The 16,288-nt window shown below is 35.8% G+C and overlaps 1 protein-coding gene across 2 annotated transcripts in view; it reads right to left on the reverse strand.

The window, feature by feature from the left end:
• Positions 1–15,989, reverse strand: part of LOC150095409 (SRSF protein kinase 3-like) — a 429,406-nt gene extending 413,417 nt beyond the window's left edge. For both annotated transcript variants that reach the window (XM_090410594.1, XM_090410593.1), the window contains exons 1-2: positions 15,851–15,989; positions 15,655–15,742 (exon numbers count right to left, since the gene is read on the reverse strand). In XM_090410594.1, the coding sequence (XP_090266720.1) occupies positions 15,655–15,742; positions 15,851–15,875 (113 nt within the window). In that variant the 5' untranslated portion in view covers positions 15,876–15,989. The remainder of the gene's footprint in view (positions 1–15,654; positions 15,743–15,850) is intronic.
• Between the last annotated feature and the right edge of the window lie 299 nt (positions 15,990–16,288).

The following is a 16,288-nucleotide window of genomic DNA, read 5'->3' on the forward strand; positions in this document are numbered from 1 at the left end:
GGAAATGACTTAAGGAAAGCTTTAAAACCCTTACTGCATTAGTCCAATATGAACTGTACTTAAAGACTGGGAAATTATAATATCTCGACTGTATCAGAATGATATTTTACACCTCACACACAGAGAGAGAGAGAGAGAGAGACAGACATAGCTTGGAAAGAAGTCAACAGACACCGACATTGGCAAGGTGTATCATACCACATAACAAGCCCAGTGTTTGTAGCCATGATGCTCCACGTCAGTGCAACTGTCTGGGTAAAATGGCTGCGAGAAGAGAACTGAGTTTGAAAGACAAGTTGTGATAGGATGCCATATTACAATCTATTTAGTAAAATGTTGAAAAACTAGGCCACTCCAGGTCAACAATCACTGATTATACTGAAATGAAAGCACAGAGTCAAGTGCTACATGCAGTGGATGATCCACTACACTCACTGACCATGACTGCAGGGTGCTGTGAAGGATAATACAGGAAAACCTCGCTTAATGCAACTAATTAATCCATCAATTAATGTGCACTAAGCGAAATTGCATTAAGCGAATGCAATAAACAATAAGAATAATTATAATTCATCCATTAGTTAGCATAAATCTGAAAAAAAAAATTAGTGTAATTTACAGTGAAAAATTTATTTGAGGATAAAATCAAAGTTAATAAAAATTAATTGCTTAACTTTTATTTAATGTCTAAACATTTGATTGAGCTGCTTTTTTACAACAAAAATTAAGTAAAGATGTTTGAACTGTGCTCGACTTTTTCATCTTGTCATGCAATTTGCGATAGCTGATGATCGCTTTATCAAGATTTCAGCAGACTTCAAAAGCTTCGTTCCATATCAGGATCAGCATCAAACAAAATTTTTTTAGCATGCTCAATGCGATTGAAAATTAGCTCAAGTTCTTTTGCTGTTAGTTTTTAAGTTGAAGATCATTCTTGCTTAACCATTCTGAATGGGAATCGAGCAAGTTTCTCACTTTATTATCCAGTTCATTAAATCCAAGTTCTTTTCAAATTGTACTGATTTCTTCAAAAATGTTAGATCTTGGATTTTGCACACGATAAACTAACAGAGGTTCGGGTTCATAGTCGCCTTCTGAATTGCTTCCTAATAAAAGCGTAAGACAATCTTTAGATACTTTGTATCCTGGTTGAGATGCTTCAGTTTTAGCTAGGAAAGGTTTTTGTTGGCATAAGCTTCCAAAAGAGACCAGTTTAGTCAACATTGAATATTTGACGATTGTCATCACCCTCCTGAATTATCCTTTGCAATTCTTCAGGAAACTTGGCCGCAGAATCTTTATCAGCACTAGCAGATTCCCCAGTTATGTTATGTTATGCAGTCCAGCTCGATTTTTAAAATGGTCAAACCATCCTAAACTCGCAGTAAAGCTTTCACATTCTTCTTGAAATTAGGTCTCTTTCAATGACATAAAAATATTGAGAGTATTTGCCTGAATATTCCTTGACTTATAGCAGAAGCAACTTTTCATTGTTCTTTGTATTCTTTGCTCTTATTTAATATAGTCCAAACTGTAGACTCGCTGTATCCCAGGTCTCACACAATCATTGTATTACTAACGCCACTTTCATGTCTCTTAATGACTTCCAGCTTTTCCTTTAACATAATTACTTTTCTTCTCTTTTTATTACTACCACTTCCTTTATTAGTCTTTCTCTTTTCCATATCAGGGGTTGAATATAATAAAGCCTTATAGGTATCTAAATTAAAGCAAAATGAAGGAAAAGTAATCGAGCAAGAGAGCAGAGTTTGCACGCACACTTGCGATGATCGCTTCGAGTCAACTGCCATGTGTCAACAGCAGTGGCAGTGCTGCCGGCCACTGCCTGCTACATTGACAACTGCCACTTCTCGCTGCAGATTGGAGACAAAAAAATCGTGTTAAATGATTAATTGCTTGCTTGTCATATCTTCATTTAATCACCTTACTGGCCATTATGGATCAAATACACATCCTCAAAAGCTTCGTATATTTCAATGTAATATGAATGGTATTACAATTTTAATATGCACTTTGCATCCATAGCAACTTGGACGTATATATACGTCCTGACTGGTAGCGTGGTTAAACTCATTCACTAGATACACTTACCACCTCAACTGGCTAACTGTTCCACACGCTCACTGCTCAAGGAAGAAAAATCTAGCTCTCACACCTTTGTTAACCATACGAATGTCCACGGATGTCCCCTTTTCCTCTCCACACCTTCCATGATCCAAGGACTGGAGTACACCACTGGTCACCTAAAATTAAATCTGGAAAATTTCCCTTGCCAGATTTAATCAGAACTTGCCCACACATATCACTTTCTGATATGTGTGGGCCTCTCAGAAAACAATTACCAGCACTTTCCTTAATGAGGATGATAGTAAGTGCCAGAGCTATTGAACTTCAATATTTATGTAGAAAAAAGATGCCATCGAAATAAATGCAAGGATCCTATTCTTATTTTTCTTGTGTCAGGTTTAATCTCTGGTTGTCATTGCAAAGTAACTTGGGCTTTTTTTTTTTTTTTGAAAACTACTTCATGCTCTGATCAGGTAGCTAAGTCTGTCTAGGTAATGTATCATAATAGTTGTCATTTACATGTATTCTTCTGACTGGTTTGCATGTGTGCAGAATGAATTAAAAAACAAGTTTCCAGGAGGGAAAACCCTGCTACCTCTATATGAAACCAGCTAACTCACTTCAAAATGTTATGATAAAAGGTTCATTAACTCCAAAGAATATCATTAAAACCTGACTGACTTATGGAGACTCTGGATACAAGGATATTTTTATTATTAGAACTCCAGAGATTCAAGCAATCATCGATGGAGGCTGTACATCAACCCATACCAGTGGTCATATCTATTCAAACTCATTCACACTACATGCATTCACTATTTCAACAGTGAAACTGTTCCATTCAACTCATGGTTCTGTGAGAGAAAAATCTAGCTCTCACACCTTTCCAATTGCATACAAACTTAACTTCCACAGGTGTCCCTTTGTCCTCTCCCCAACCTTCCATATAATGAAAAATTTTATCATCCAATATCCTATAACATCATCTCCGAAGTTTATAGATCTCTATCATATCACCCCCTCTTTCTCCAGTATGCCAGTGTCTGTAGTTCACATACTTTCAAATCCTTCCTTGTAATCTACATTCCATAATCACTGTATCATCTTTGTAATTCTTTTTTGCATCATTTCCCAGCCTTTTATCCCTTTGGAACCCAGGAGACTCAAGGTTTTATAAAGATGGAAAATGACTTCCATATCTTTACATGTCAATATCCATTTCAATTGCAATTTTCCTACAAGTTGTATCTGCAATTTTTGCTATGTGACCTTTGAACTTCAATTTCCTATCCTCATAACTCCAAGATCTCTACCCTCATCAATTACTCCAAGTATGATCTCAACATTACATGCTGTTGGATATCGCATCATGCCAAAGTGCATAACTTTACACTTACCAACATTGAAATGACAACCATTTGCCCACACTTCCAAACCTATTATTATTAGACACCTCCAGGGAGCCCAAAGACTCATCAAGGGAGGGCTGCTCTACTGCTCTCTCTCTCCAACTGACCGCAACTACACCAATGCCACCTACCGCCGACCACTACCACTGGTATTTCCACAGACAATCACAAACATCCATGCCCACAGTGGGATTCGAACCCGCAGCCTTTTGGGTGGAGAGCAGATACACTAACCACTTGGCCAGCCAGGCTGGCAATCACCCTGTAAATTATGTATATTAGTAGTATCTGTTTGCTATGCCTATCTTTGCATCATCAGCACACAATTGAAGATCTCCCATCAGACCCTTCCTAGTATCATTACTACACAGATTAAACAACAAAGGTCCAAGGACTGATTACTGGAATATACCACTAGTCACCTTAAAATTTGGTAGATTTCAACTCCCTGCCCCCCCCCCCTCAGTGCATACCACTTTTTTCTACTGCCCTTTAATGTGATATCTTCTCAAATGCAAGGGTGATCTGAAAAGTTCTCCGCCTCGGCCATAGATGGCAAAACTATCGGCAAGTGATTTTTTTTCTAAGTTGGTACATCTGTCATAAGCATCCACGTGAAATTGTAAGTCATTCTATCAAGTAGTTTGTTTAATACAGCTGTCTGAAGCAAAAGTGTTGTCTGTACCCCTTGAAATGGATAAAATTGAGTATCATGTGGTTATAAAATTCTTTGTAAAAGAAGGTTTACCACCAAAAGAAATTCATTCGACGTTCATAAAAGTTTATGGGCACTCTTCTGCTTCATTTTCGACAATTAAGAAATGGGCTGCCGAGTTTAAATGTAGCCATACCAGCCTTGAAGATGATCCACGTGAAGGACATCCAAAAAGTTTAACAACGCCAGAAATCATTGATCAAGTGCACGATATGGTATTGGATGACCGACGAGTCAAAATGCATGAAATTGCTAAGACTATAGGCATTTCAAAAGAACATGTAGGATATATTTTGCATGAAGAATTGCATATGAAAAAGCTTTGCGCAAGATAGGTGCCACGGTTGCTCACAATAGATCAAAAACGCACTCGCATGAAAATCTCTGAACAGTACTCGGAGCGTTTTAACAAGAATAAAACTGATTTTGTGCACTGATTTATTACTATGGATGAGACTTGGATTCACCATTGCACACCAGAATTCGAACAGTGGACAGAAGCCAGTTGTTCAGTGCCAAAGAAGACGGTCAATTCCATCAGCAAGAAAGGTCATGGCATCGGTGTTTTGGAATGCTAAAGGCATTTTGTTTATTAATAATCTTGAAAAGGATAAAACAATAGCCGGGGAATATTATTCCGATCTTTTAACCAGACTAGACTAGAGAGCATATATCTGCTCTCTATCCTACAGCTGAAAGCTGCTTAACTTTGATTAATTTTTGAAAATCTTTCTTATATATCTTTCTTTTCAACATATTTATTTTCATCTGCTTAAAAATCAGATGATCAGATTTTAAATTCTCCATATAATTCCACTTCATGAACCAGTATGAAGTATTATCAACAATAAAAATTAAGACTATTGTTCCTTGTATCTCTCTCTCCATGTGAATTGGTGCACATCATTATGTTGAAACCTGGCATTAATAACGACTAGTCTATGAAACAGAAATCCAGCAGTTACTTATTATTATTAGCTTTGCTCTTTCTCTAAATTTTCCTAAAAATATATTTTTATATATCTGCTATTCATTTCCTATTCTGCTGTTTAGATCTCTAATTGTAACCAGCATTTCTTTTGTCAGCTGCCTTTGTAATTCCTCAAATTCCTCCACTCCTTCCTTAGTAGAACGTTCAATGCAAGTATAACCACAAATAAATCTGATCATCCAACTGCTCATTTTGGAATTTTACAACATCACTACATGAAATTGCCTGCCATTCAAGTGTTGAATACTTTAGCTATAAATTTTATATTTCATTTCAGTGACACCATGGTGCACATCTAATTCCTCTGCCAGTACACTTTTCTGAAAATGATACTTCTTATGCTGATTGAGCCCATCTTCAATTCTGAAGATGTTGAGTATGAATGCAGTAGCCAACTTTTCACTGTCTTGATTATCTGAATACTCCTGATAAAAATAGCAGGAGTGTTATGTAACCAGGTGATGTCCCATATGTAATGACATGCTATACAATCATTCTGTCACTACATTTAAAATCAATACATAATACAATTCATTGGCTGAGTCCCAAATTGTAAGTCCATCCAAGTGGTAATTCAGTATCCAGGTAAATGCCTATTAACAGTGTGCATCACACTTAGCTCTGTATTCCTTAAATGTAGAGTTATCTAGATCTAGCTCTAATTATCTAGTCAATCTTCCCAAGCTTTGAGCTTCATAAGACTTAAAGATTACTTAATCATTTTTGCTCATTATTAACAATTTAACTTAAATAATCATTAGCTTTTTTTAATGATTACATAATGCTGTTTATGAATAGCAGGTATGATGATCACATTTGCATTTACTTTTTTTTTTCTTTTCTTAAGACTGACAAACAGTGCAAAGTGTGTCAAGAATATAATTTCTTGACATCATTAATTTATAGTATAAGCTAGCAAAAAAACTTTCAACATCTATCTCTAATCCAGGTATTTTAGTAATAAGGTGTGACACCTTTTGACTACTTGCATATGGAAATGTGACTTCTGCATTACTTCAACTTTGGTATCACTTCTGGACCTGGCTTCCACTGATGAGACCTCAATAAATGTTGAGACTGGTCTAGGTAGTGGCCCTGCCCATAATGCATAGCATTATACATGTCCATAAGGATATGTACATTGCATTATGAGATACAAAGGCAAATGATAGGAAGTAATTAGCCTCTATACAAGTAGCCCAGTCGTGAAATTACTTGTTTGCTTACACTTGAATAAAAGACAAAGCCAAGAATATAATTTCTTGGCATCCTTAATTGATAGTATAACCAAGTGAAAAAACATTCATAGACTAATAGGATCTATGTTTAGAAGAAATATGGATGGTGGAAATGCATTCCTCTGCTTTTAAGAATCCTTCCATTACTTTGCTTAAGTGATACACCACTATTTATAAAATGGTAGACACAGTTCACTGGTCAATAAGATTCAGTTCATTCATATTCTTTGTCAGATGGTACACAGCATTTATAGAAGAAATTATGGCATTAAGAACTGCTTTTAAAATACTGTGGAATAACTGATTTTATTTATTCAATTTGTTACAAAAGAAATCAATCTATAATTTAAACAATATTATACAACAATATGGTCTGGAAATATCAACAGAAAAAACTAAAGTCATGGCTTTTCATGGATATAACCCTGTCAGAAGTAAAATAGCAATAAATAATAAAATAATTGAGCAAGTTAATAATTTCAAATACCTAGGCTGAAAACTATCTTACATAAATGAAATAGATATTGATTTTAAGATGACAAACTTTATAAAAATCACTGGAGTAATTAACAGAACCTTTAAACCTAATTATGTATGGAAACACACAAGACAGAGTCAGGGGGCGTGCCAGTAATGTCCGGCGCCTGTGTGCAAAACTTTAGTTGGCGCCCCTATCCCCCCTCCAATAAAAAAATTGCTTTAAAAAAACATTTTTTGAAAGTATTTCCTCCTCTTTGGTGCCTGTATGCATTGCACATATGGCCGCCGCACCCCTGCTTAGAGTCTACAAAACAATAGCCAAACCTACACTATTATATGGAAGTGAGATATGGACCTTTGGAGAAAGACACAGACACACACACACACAGAATTCAGGCAGCAGAAATGAAATTCCTTAGAAAAACAGAAAAACTAACCCTATGATTAAAAAAAAAAAAAAAAAGAAATAGTGAAATAATTAAAAATCTTAGAATTAATACAATAACAGACTCAGTGATTAAAAACTGGTAGACCATATAGCATGAATGCAGAGAGAAAGATTACCAAAAAAGATCTTAACATATAAGCCTAGAGGAACAAGATTTGTTACAAAGAATGAAAGTTAATGCTAACAGTGATGGCAAGTACAGTATTCAAATATAATTGCTAAAATGATATGAAGCATAAAAATCAAAGATGGAGAAATTTTAACTTACACAAAAATATGGAGCTGTATTGCAAATGGAAATCTGTAGGCTGGAATTTTATTACAAACACAAATAGCTATAGGATAATAAGAGAATTTCACCATCCATTATCTGGATTTTCAGATCATAACCTTCAAGCCCACAATGCTTCACAGTACTATTATTACTTTCTTGATCTCCATGGAGTCATAATAATACTGTGAAGTACTGTGGGCTTAAAGGTTATATGATCTGAAAATCCAGTTCCAGAGATCAAACATGGAACATTTCAAGTCACTTTGGGGCTGCAGTTAGCAGGGTAGTTCTCAATGTAGCCCTCAATGTAAGCCGACATAATGGATGATGAAATTCTCTCATCACCCTACAGATATTACCCTATTTGAGGTCAACACTAGCCAATACAAAGTCTGTCTACAGCCAGGATTCTGGTGGTTTCTATACCATCTTCTATTCAGGAAATCTGTAATCTGTTTTAGGTTTCACATAAAAATATATTAAGAATAAAAGTTTTAAGGGCTCACTTGTACAGATAACAAAACAAGCATTAGAGTTAGTTCTGGTTGTGAATACAAATGACTTAGAAAGCAAGTAAAACAATGCTGAAAGATATAATTGAATAACAGTTTCAATTTGTGGTGCACTGATCCTTGGTATACCAAGGATCAGTGCTTGGTCCACTATTATTCAATCTGTACATTAATGATATTGGGAAGGATTTGAAAGCAATATTCAGCTATTTGCTAATGATGCAAAGATAGGTAGGGTAATCAGGAATGCTGCTGCTGTACTTGCAGAATGATGTGAATGAGTAAATGGGTGTCATTTAATGTAAAGTCATTCACTTCAGCATGATTAGATATCCAATGTCATATTATATGGGTGGAATTATGCTAGAAGAAACTGATGAGGCTAGGGATGTAGTGTTAGTAGACAGGAAGTTGAAGTTCAGGGACCATGTAGCAAAGATTGCAAATACAACTCAAAAGATAATAGCAATGCTGAAACAAACGTTCATGTATAAAGATAAGGATGTCAATTTGCTGCTTTACAAGGCTTTGATAAGACTTCACTTGGACTATTGTGTGCAGGTCTGGTCTCCTGGTTTCCATTGTGATTCTGATATATTGGAGAGAGTACAAAAGAGAGTATTAAAAATGATATCAGGATTGTAGAATACTGATCATGAAGACAGATTGAGAATTTATAAATAAAAGATACCAAGAAATTAAATACTTGGTTTAATCCATTATCCAAGTGTAAGCAAACAAAGTTTGCGACCTAAAGTATCTTTCAATAGATTGAGAATTTCTAGACTGCAGATACTAGCAAACAGGAGAAAGAAGAGTGATATGATTTTTCAATTTATGGAGAGTAAGGAAAGGACAAGAGGGCATCCTTAGAAGCTGAGAATGAAGGCCTCTAAGAAGGGAGGGGGGGTGAAAACTAGATTTTTCTCTCAGAGGGGTGGTGCGTGATTGGAATGGATTGCCAATGGATGTTGTGAGTGCAAGCAGTGTAAATGAATACAAGAATAAGTATGATAGCTGGTGCATGTAGTATGTGGCCTCCCTCGAAAAGTTTCTGACTCCCTGGAGGTCTGTCAATAATAATAATAATAATATTATACTTGACAAGAAATTATATTCTTCTTAAATTAATCCTTACACAATTGTAACATTTCAGTAAGGATTAAAACAAGAATAATATACTTTATAACCAAGAAAACACTAGAATGTTGAGCGATTTGAGGAACTTGCTGGAGGAGCAGGTCAAATTACTAAATAAAATAAGTAACCAGTGTTGTATTATTTATCATATTCTTTTTTTATTGTACATTGATAAATATTGACTGCAAATTAGAAATTAGAAATTCTGAAAGCATTTTGCAAATGCAGTTACAAGTCATGTATGCTCCCTTTTTTTGACCAGCATGCATACACAGCTTATACACACACATATACATATGCATTTGGAAGGAGAGGAATGGTCAACAGAGGAACATGTTGAAAGTGCTGTAATGGGTACACAATGAAAGATAGAGACAGGAATGCATATAAGGCACACAGTAGCCCACATGCAAATATGGTCACTTGATTTTTACTAATATGGAAACTTTGGATAAGGCTCCATGATGAATGACTAAGCAACGAAGAGAGGACAAAATGTGGAGGAGATGATAGCAATGGATAGTACTAATGACTTCATGGGCAGCATTAACCGGGTGGCAAAGACCATGCAACAGAAAAGTGTGAGGGTAGAGTAGTGAGTGCTGCGAGTTTCTCGCTTTGACAATGCAGAGTTAAGCAGAAGAGCAGTGATAATGAATGATATGATTGCAAGAATATGTACTAAAAGAAGTCTAGAATATGTCGATATTTGGAGTGCATTTGATGGTAGAAGCATGCTATATACAAAAAATGGATTGCATCTGAATAGGAAGGGACACAAGCTTATGGAGAAGTTGCTGTTCTCTGAAACTAGAATTGATAAGGTTCCAAGCAGGAAGTGCAGCCTCATGAGGGGAAGAGTTTGGGTGTGAGAAAAGTTGTAGAATTGGTGGTAATATAGAGGAAGGTACTGAAGAGTCACGTCGGAGAAATGATGTTCGTAGGACTTGTAGAACCAGAAATGATTTCTTATGTTTGTTTACTAATGCCAGAAGTAAACAAACATAAGAAATCATTTCTGGTTTGAATTGTACATTAAGTTTATTCATCTCAAAATTGTTAGTATAAGTGAGACATGGTTAGATGAGGATGACATCCTGACAGAAATAAAGATGAATGGATAAGATATTTTTTGTGAAGACAGACAGGGAAGAGGAGTGCTGTTGATGGTAGCAGATGAGTTGTGCCCATCTAAGGTGGATTCGTGCAAATAGTGGCTGCAGTTTTGAGGCAGTATGATGTAAGGTGGAGGTGAACAGAATGAAATATTTAGTTGGGTATTTCTATAGACCTGGTAATATGGAGGGTAATGAGAAGGAAATGTATAGGCATTTAGCCTGGCAGCAAGAAATGAATGATCATTATAGGAGACTTTAGTTATGGTAATATAGACTGGAATCAAGAGAGTACATCTGGGGGCAAAGAAAATTAATTTCTGTAATTCTTGAGAGACAATTACCTTAGGCAGTATGTAATGGAGGGTACACGAGGATCAAGGGTATTGGATTTGATCATCTGATCAGATGATACTATAAATGGGGTGCCAAATCTTCCACCAGTTGGTGAGAGTGACCATGAGGTGATCACTTGCATCCTCCTTTGATCAGCAGTCATTTGAGGAAGTCTCTTAGAAAGGAATATATGTGGAATTATAAGGCTGGTAATTATTAAAAGCTCAAGAAACAGCTTGCAGTAATAAATGGAAAAGAAGAACTGGATGGAAAGGATATCAATGCTGCTTGTGCCCTACTCAAGAACTATTTGGTGGAGGCAATACCAGAATGTATTTCAAAAGGTCAAGAGGGTAAATAGAGCAGGTGTAAAATGAATGAACCAGGAGATAAGGTATACAATATGGAAGAAGCACAAGATGAATGGTTATAACAACCAGCTGCATAAGAAATACAAAGAGCAGGCAAGGAAGGAGACTTGCTTGATAAGGGTAGAAAAAGTGCAGTATAAGCAGCAGTTAAAAAAAAATCCTAGGGATTTTTTTCAATATGTGGCCAATAGAAAAAAGAATGATTATGGAAGGATGCCACCGATTGGTTAAAATGGAGGAATGATAAACTCGGCAGATGATACAGTTAAAGTATTTAATGAGCAATTTATAAAGCTATTTCATTCTTGTGAATGCAACATCATGCAGAACTCGAATACAGTGGGAAAGGCAGAGGAACTGTTAGTGAGCAGGAGGAATATGAGGAATTGAATAAACTTCATGTAAATAAGACAGTAGGACTTGATGCTATTTCACCACGTGCTTTGAGGGAATGTTTAGGATAGTTAACAACAGTTTTTACATATCTTTTTAACATGAATCCTGCACTGGGCCAAGTTTCAAAGGAGTGGAAAGAGGGTAAAATTGTTCCAATTCATAAGGGAGGTGATAAGACTAGGGCTTTGAATTATAGGCCTGTCTGTGTGTCTGGAGATGTGGTTAAGATGTTAGAGAGGTTAGTTAGAACCAAAGATTCAAAATTGGGTCGACAACAGAAAAATGCTCTTTGGTGGCCAGCATGGATTTGTAAAAGGAAGAACATGTTTTAGCAATCTGCTTACTTTTTATAATAAAGTGGCAAATGCATTGGATAAGGGTGTTATATACACAGTGGTATATTTAGATTTTGTAAAGGCCTTTGATAAATTGCCACATGACAAGCTGGCAATTATGGATGGGATGGAACTGTCGATTACTTAACTGGATTGGAGATTGGCTATCTGATAGGTATCATCAAGTTGTCTATGAAAGAGTGATATCCCAGAAGAGGAAAGTTACTAGTGGTATACACCAAGGGTCAATTTTTTTGTCCATTGCTGTTTAAGTTGTATGTAAATGATATTGGGAGAGGTCTGAATGGTGATATGCAACTGTTTGCAGATGATGTAAAGCTGGGGAGAGCTATCAGGAGTAGAGTAGATGCTGTGGTTTTGCAAGAGGACTTGAATACACTGGCTGAATGGGTAAATGAGTGGGGATGCCAATTCAATTTGCAAAGTGGAAGGTTTTGAAATTTGGAATCAGAGTTGGGATATAGATTACACAGTCAGGTGGAAAATCTTGGAAGAGGTACAGGAAACGAGAGATCTGGGAGTGATTGTGGACAAGGACCTAAAATTCCGGGGACATGTTGCAAAATTGCGAGGACAGCACAGAGGATAATGGGAATGATGCGGAAGGCACTGACTGGTAGAAATAAAGATGTTATGGTTCTCTTGTATAAGGCTCTGATCAGGCCACATATGGATTACAGTGCACAGATTTGGTCACCTGGTGTTCAGAAAGATGAAGATATATTTGGAAAAGGTCAACAGATAATTGAGTAAGGTGGTTTCTGGTCTCTGTAATGTTGAGTATGAAGACAGATTGAAAAAATGCAATTGGCAGATATTGATCTATATAAGGAGAGGGGGATATGATTGAGACATAAGCTGTTAAGAGGTTATTACCAGATTAATATCAGGGATGTTTTGCACAGAATGGGTGAAGATAAGGAGAGAACAAGAGGTCATCCCTGGAAGCTATATAAGGAGAGTGTGAGCAAAGGGGTGAGGAGCAGGTTTTTTGCATGTAGAGTGGAGAGTGATTGGAATGCATTATCCGAGAGTGCAGTGAAGATACTTAAAGTGCGGTATGATAAACTGTGTATGTAACAGTGGGATCTCCCACTATAAAACAAAATAATTATTATTTTATTTATTTATTTTTTTTGGTAAAGAGTTACGAGTTAGAGAGACCTTTCACAATGAGGAACAATCTGTTGACTCATGGAAGTTTGTCAGTAACAAAGTTGTATCATTAGAACATTTCACTGGTAGATACATAGCATGATGTATCGAGATGATGGGAATATATGCATTTGAAGTTATTCAAACTACAACATCCATCTATTTCACTACTTCCTTTCTGACAGCATTATCAATATTTGCAGCAACTAGAAAATCAAAAAAAATCTTCTAGTGCTCATGGAAAAAATAAGTTATGCAATTATGAAAAATAATTCAGAACTGACAGTGGCTTATACATTTCACATTTAACATATGCAATTCATTGCTTCAGAAAGTAGACCTATAAGTGATTTCCAATCATAAAAAATGAGATTCTGGTTCATGTCTGAACTACAACACGAAAAGAAAACAAAAAGCTTTGCTAGAATCTTGAAAGCCCTATCCATTTCATGGTTTTCTAAAGAGATATAAGCAGTGAGATCTGGTATCTCTCTCTCTCTCTCTCTCTCTAAACTTGAATATCATTCATGAGATCTTGCGTATCTCTTTCTCTCTGTGGGCAATGATATTCCCAGGCTGACCTATGTAAAGGTGGATAAACAGAAATATTAACTAATGTCTTAACAGATGATGATTTATATCTATTCTATATATATAAAAAGATAAGCTGAAATTTGAAACGTTTTTATGTCACGTTTTTTGTCTTACCAGCTTACCGGCCTGGAACTCGGGGGGGGGGTCCCTTAGTATATATGTGTGTGTGTGTGTATATATATATATCTATATATATATCATCATCATCATGCATATCAACAATTTAGGTTTAGTGTGGCCTGTTCCAGTCTTAGAAGTCATCGTTGAATCGTTTAAGTGGATGTCCTGGTTTTCTTTTTCCTAATGGCTTGAACTTGGCTTGTTTTGGTAATCTTTCCATTTTCATTCTTTGAACATGTTCCATCCATTTATGTTTATATTTTTTAATTTTTGCTATTACCGGTTCTTGGTTTAATTCTTTCATAATTTCTTCGTTTCTTTTGTGATCAAATAGAATATATATATATATATATATATATATATATAACAAACTCTACAGAAGTTTATTACTTACTAGGACATTAATATAAGATACAGGACAAGCATTACATAATCCAAAACCATCCTTGAGAGACTGAACAGGGAAATTCCCTGAAACTTAAAGCTTCCAATAGGTAACACATTTTCACTACCTGGCACAACTTATAGTAACAGTAGCAAATTAACTATGAAACATAACTTCCCTCAAAATGTGCAAGACATTTTGAATGAAGGCCAGATGGGTAAAATCATGTGAAAGAGAAATCATATTAAAAAAAAAAAAAAAAAAGGATAGGTGGGTAATGTTCATAGACTTTGAACACAGAAAACTGGATGGAGATATTAAAAAAAGAACTACAACAGCATGTGTAGCTCAATAGAAGTGGTGTTTACACTCATCAGCGTTAAACCGCCCAAAGAAAGGGCATCACGAATTCGATTCTAGTCTCAGACTAGAGGAACTTTTTTGCCAGCCTGGTTAGCCAAGTGAATAGCGTATCCACTCTCCAGTCAAAAGGCTGTGGGTTCGAATCCTGCCGTAAGCATGGATGTTTGCGATTGTCTGTAGAAATACCAGTGGTAGTCTTTAGTAGATGGTGTTGCTGTAGTTGGGTCAACTGGTGAATGAATGGTAGTGACGGAGTTGTAGAGCATATGCCAACTCTCAATGAGTCCTTGGACTCCCTGGAGGTGTTAAATAATAAGAATATAGCATTAGCGCAAGATTTATGATCAGAAACAGTTTCATACAAAAATGATAGAATAAAAGATAATATACAGAAGTGATGCCAGTTTGCTTTAGAAGACAGAAGTGAGCTAATCAAATTAGAAACTTAACAAATAATTGTCCAATTCAGTGGGGGGGGGGGATGCTGATAGGATAAACAAATAGAATTGCGGGTGTCTTGGTCTATCATGGTATCTTGTTAATCAGTTAAGGCGACATGCAAAAAAATGAAAGTGGTGGTCTTATACAACTCAGACAAGGCAGAGAAATGTTTAATAAACAATCGTATATTCCAAACTCGATAAACATGGAAATAGCAGATGCATTATTTTTCAAACCTCCACATTACAATTAAAAGAACTTGAATAGTTTTTCCGATTTACAATAGTTTAGGATCACTAAAAGTTCAAATGCAGGAAATGCGAGATCCGGCCTTCGAATATGGCTTCAAAATTCACAGTATCATTATTATTGTGTAATTATATATTTTAATGCGTGATATATTAATGCCCGTTATATATAATAAAATAATTCAATATGAAAACTCTTCGCTGCTCACACCACTTCCCAGTCAAAAGTTTGACTTAAATGCCATCACCTATCTTTTATTACTCCCGTTATGTTATTTGGTTAAAGTAATCATGTGTTTCGTACATATATAATATCTAATGAAGAAATATATAATATCTAATGAAGAAATACTCACACTTATGCTCTTACAAGTCAACACTTAAATGACAACTACGCTTCTAAGTACTTAGCACATTTCTGTTAACTAATAAATTTAATCACTTAACCATACCCAAATTATACAATGTATTTTAATTACCTCTTCTTGTTATCTGTCATTTCTGGCCGCCCTTTCAACTTAGATTTCGGTCCTTTTGAACGCTTCTTTTTGGCCTGAATGGCCATTACTAAAAGAAAATAAAAACAATGAAAACATAAAATTCATAATAACAAGCATGGGGCAGTCAAATTATAGTACTGCACAAGCATATTAATCAAGTCAACTTCACACTCACCTTTCCTATTGACATCCGCGTTCATACTATAATATGATATTTTCTAATTTCTATCGCTTCTACACTTACTAATACTACTAAATTTCGAAGTTATATTATCATGCATTTGTCACACATGCGCAAAACAGAATTCCTACATTGCAAACCACAGATGGAATGCTTAATAGAGGGCGCACCATTCTCAGTTCATTCAGAAACGTTCTAGCACGTTCAAAGTGACTACAATTATAGGAAATGAAATGGACTGCATCATGTAATGTCAATAGGAATACTGAATTTATGTGTGTCACAATGTTTACATTCATCTAACTATGAGTAGTGGGACGTGAATAACAATGCTCGTGTAATTACCAAACCTTGCTAACATAACCAGGCCAGAAGGGTAACAGGTGTGGTAAGAAAAGCAAAAGCGGATTATGAAAGAATATTAGCCATGCA

This window comes from Typopeltis vanoorti, chromosome 20 (assembly GCF_054136105.1).
Source record: "Typopeltis vanoorti isolate ZY-2024b chromosome 20, IOZ_Tvanoo_1.0, whole genome shotgun sequence".
Taxonomy (NCBI): domain Eukaryota; kingdom Metazoa; phylum Arthropoda; class Arachnida; order Uropygi; family Thelyphonidae; genus Typopeltis; species Typopeltis vanoorti.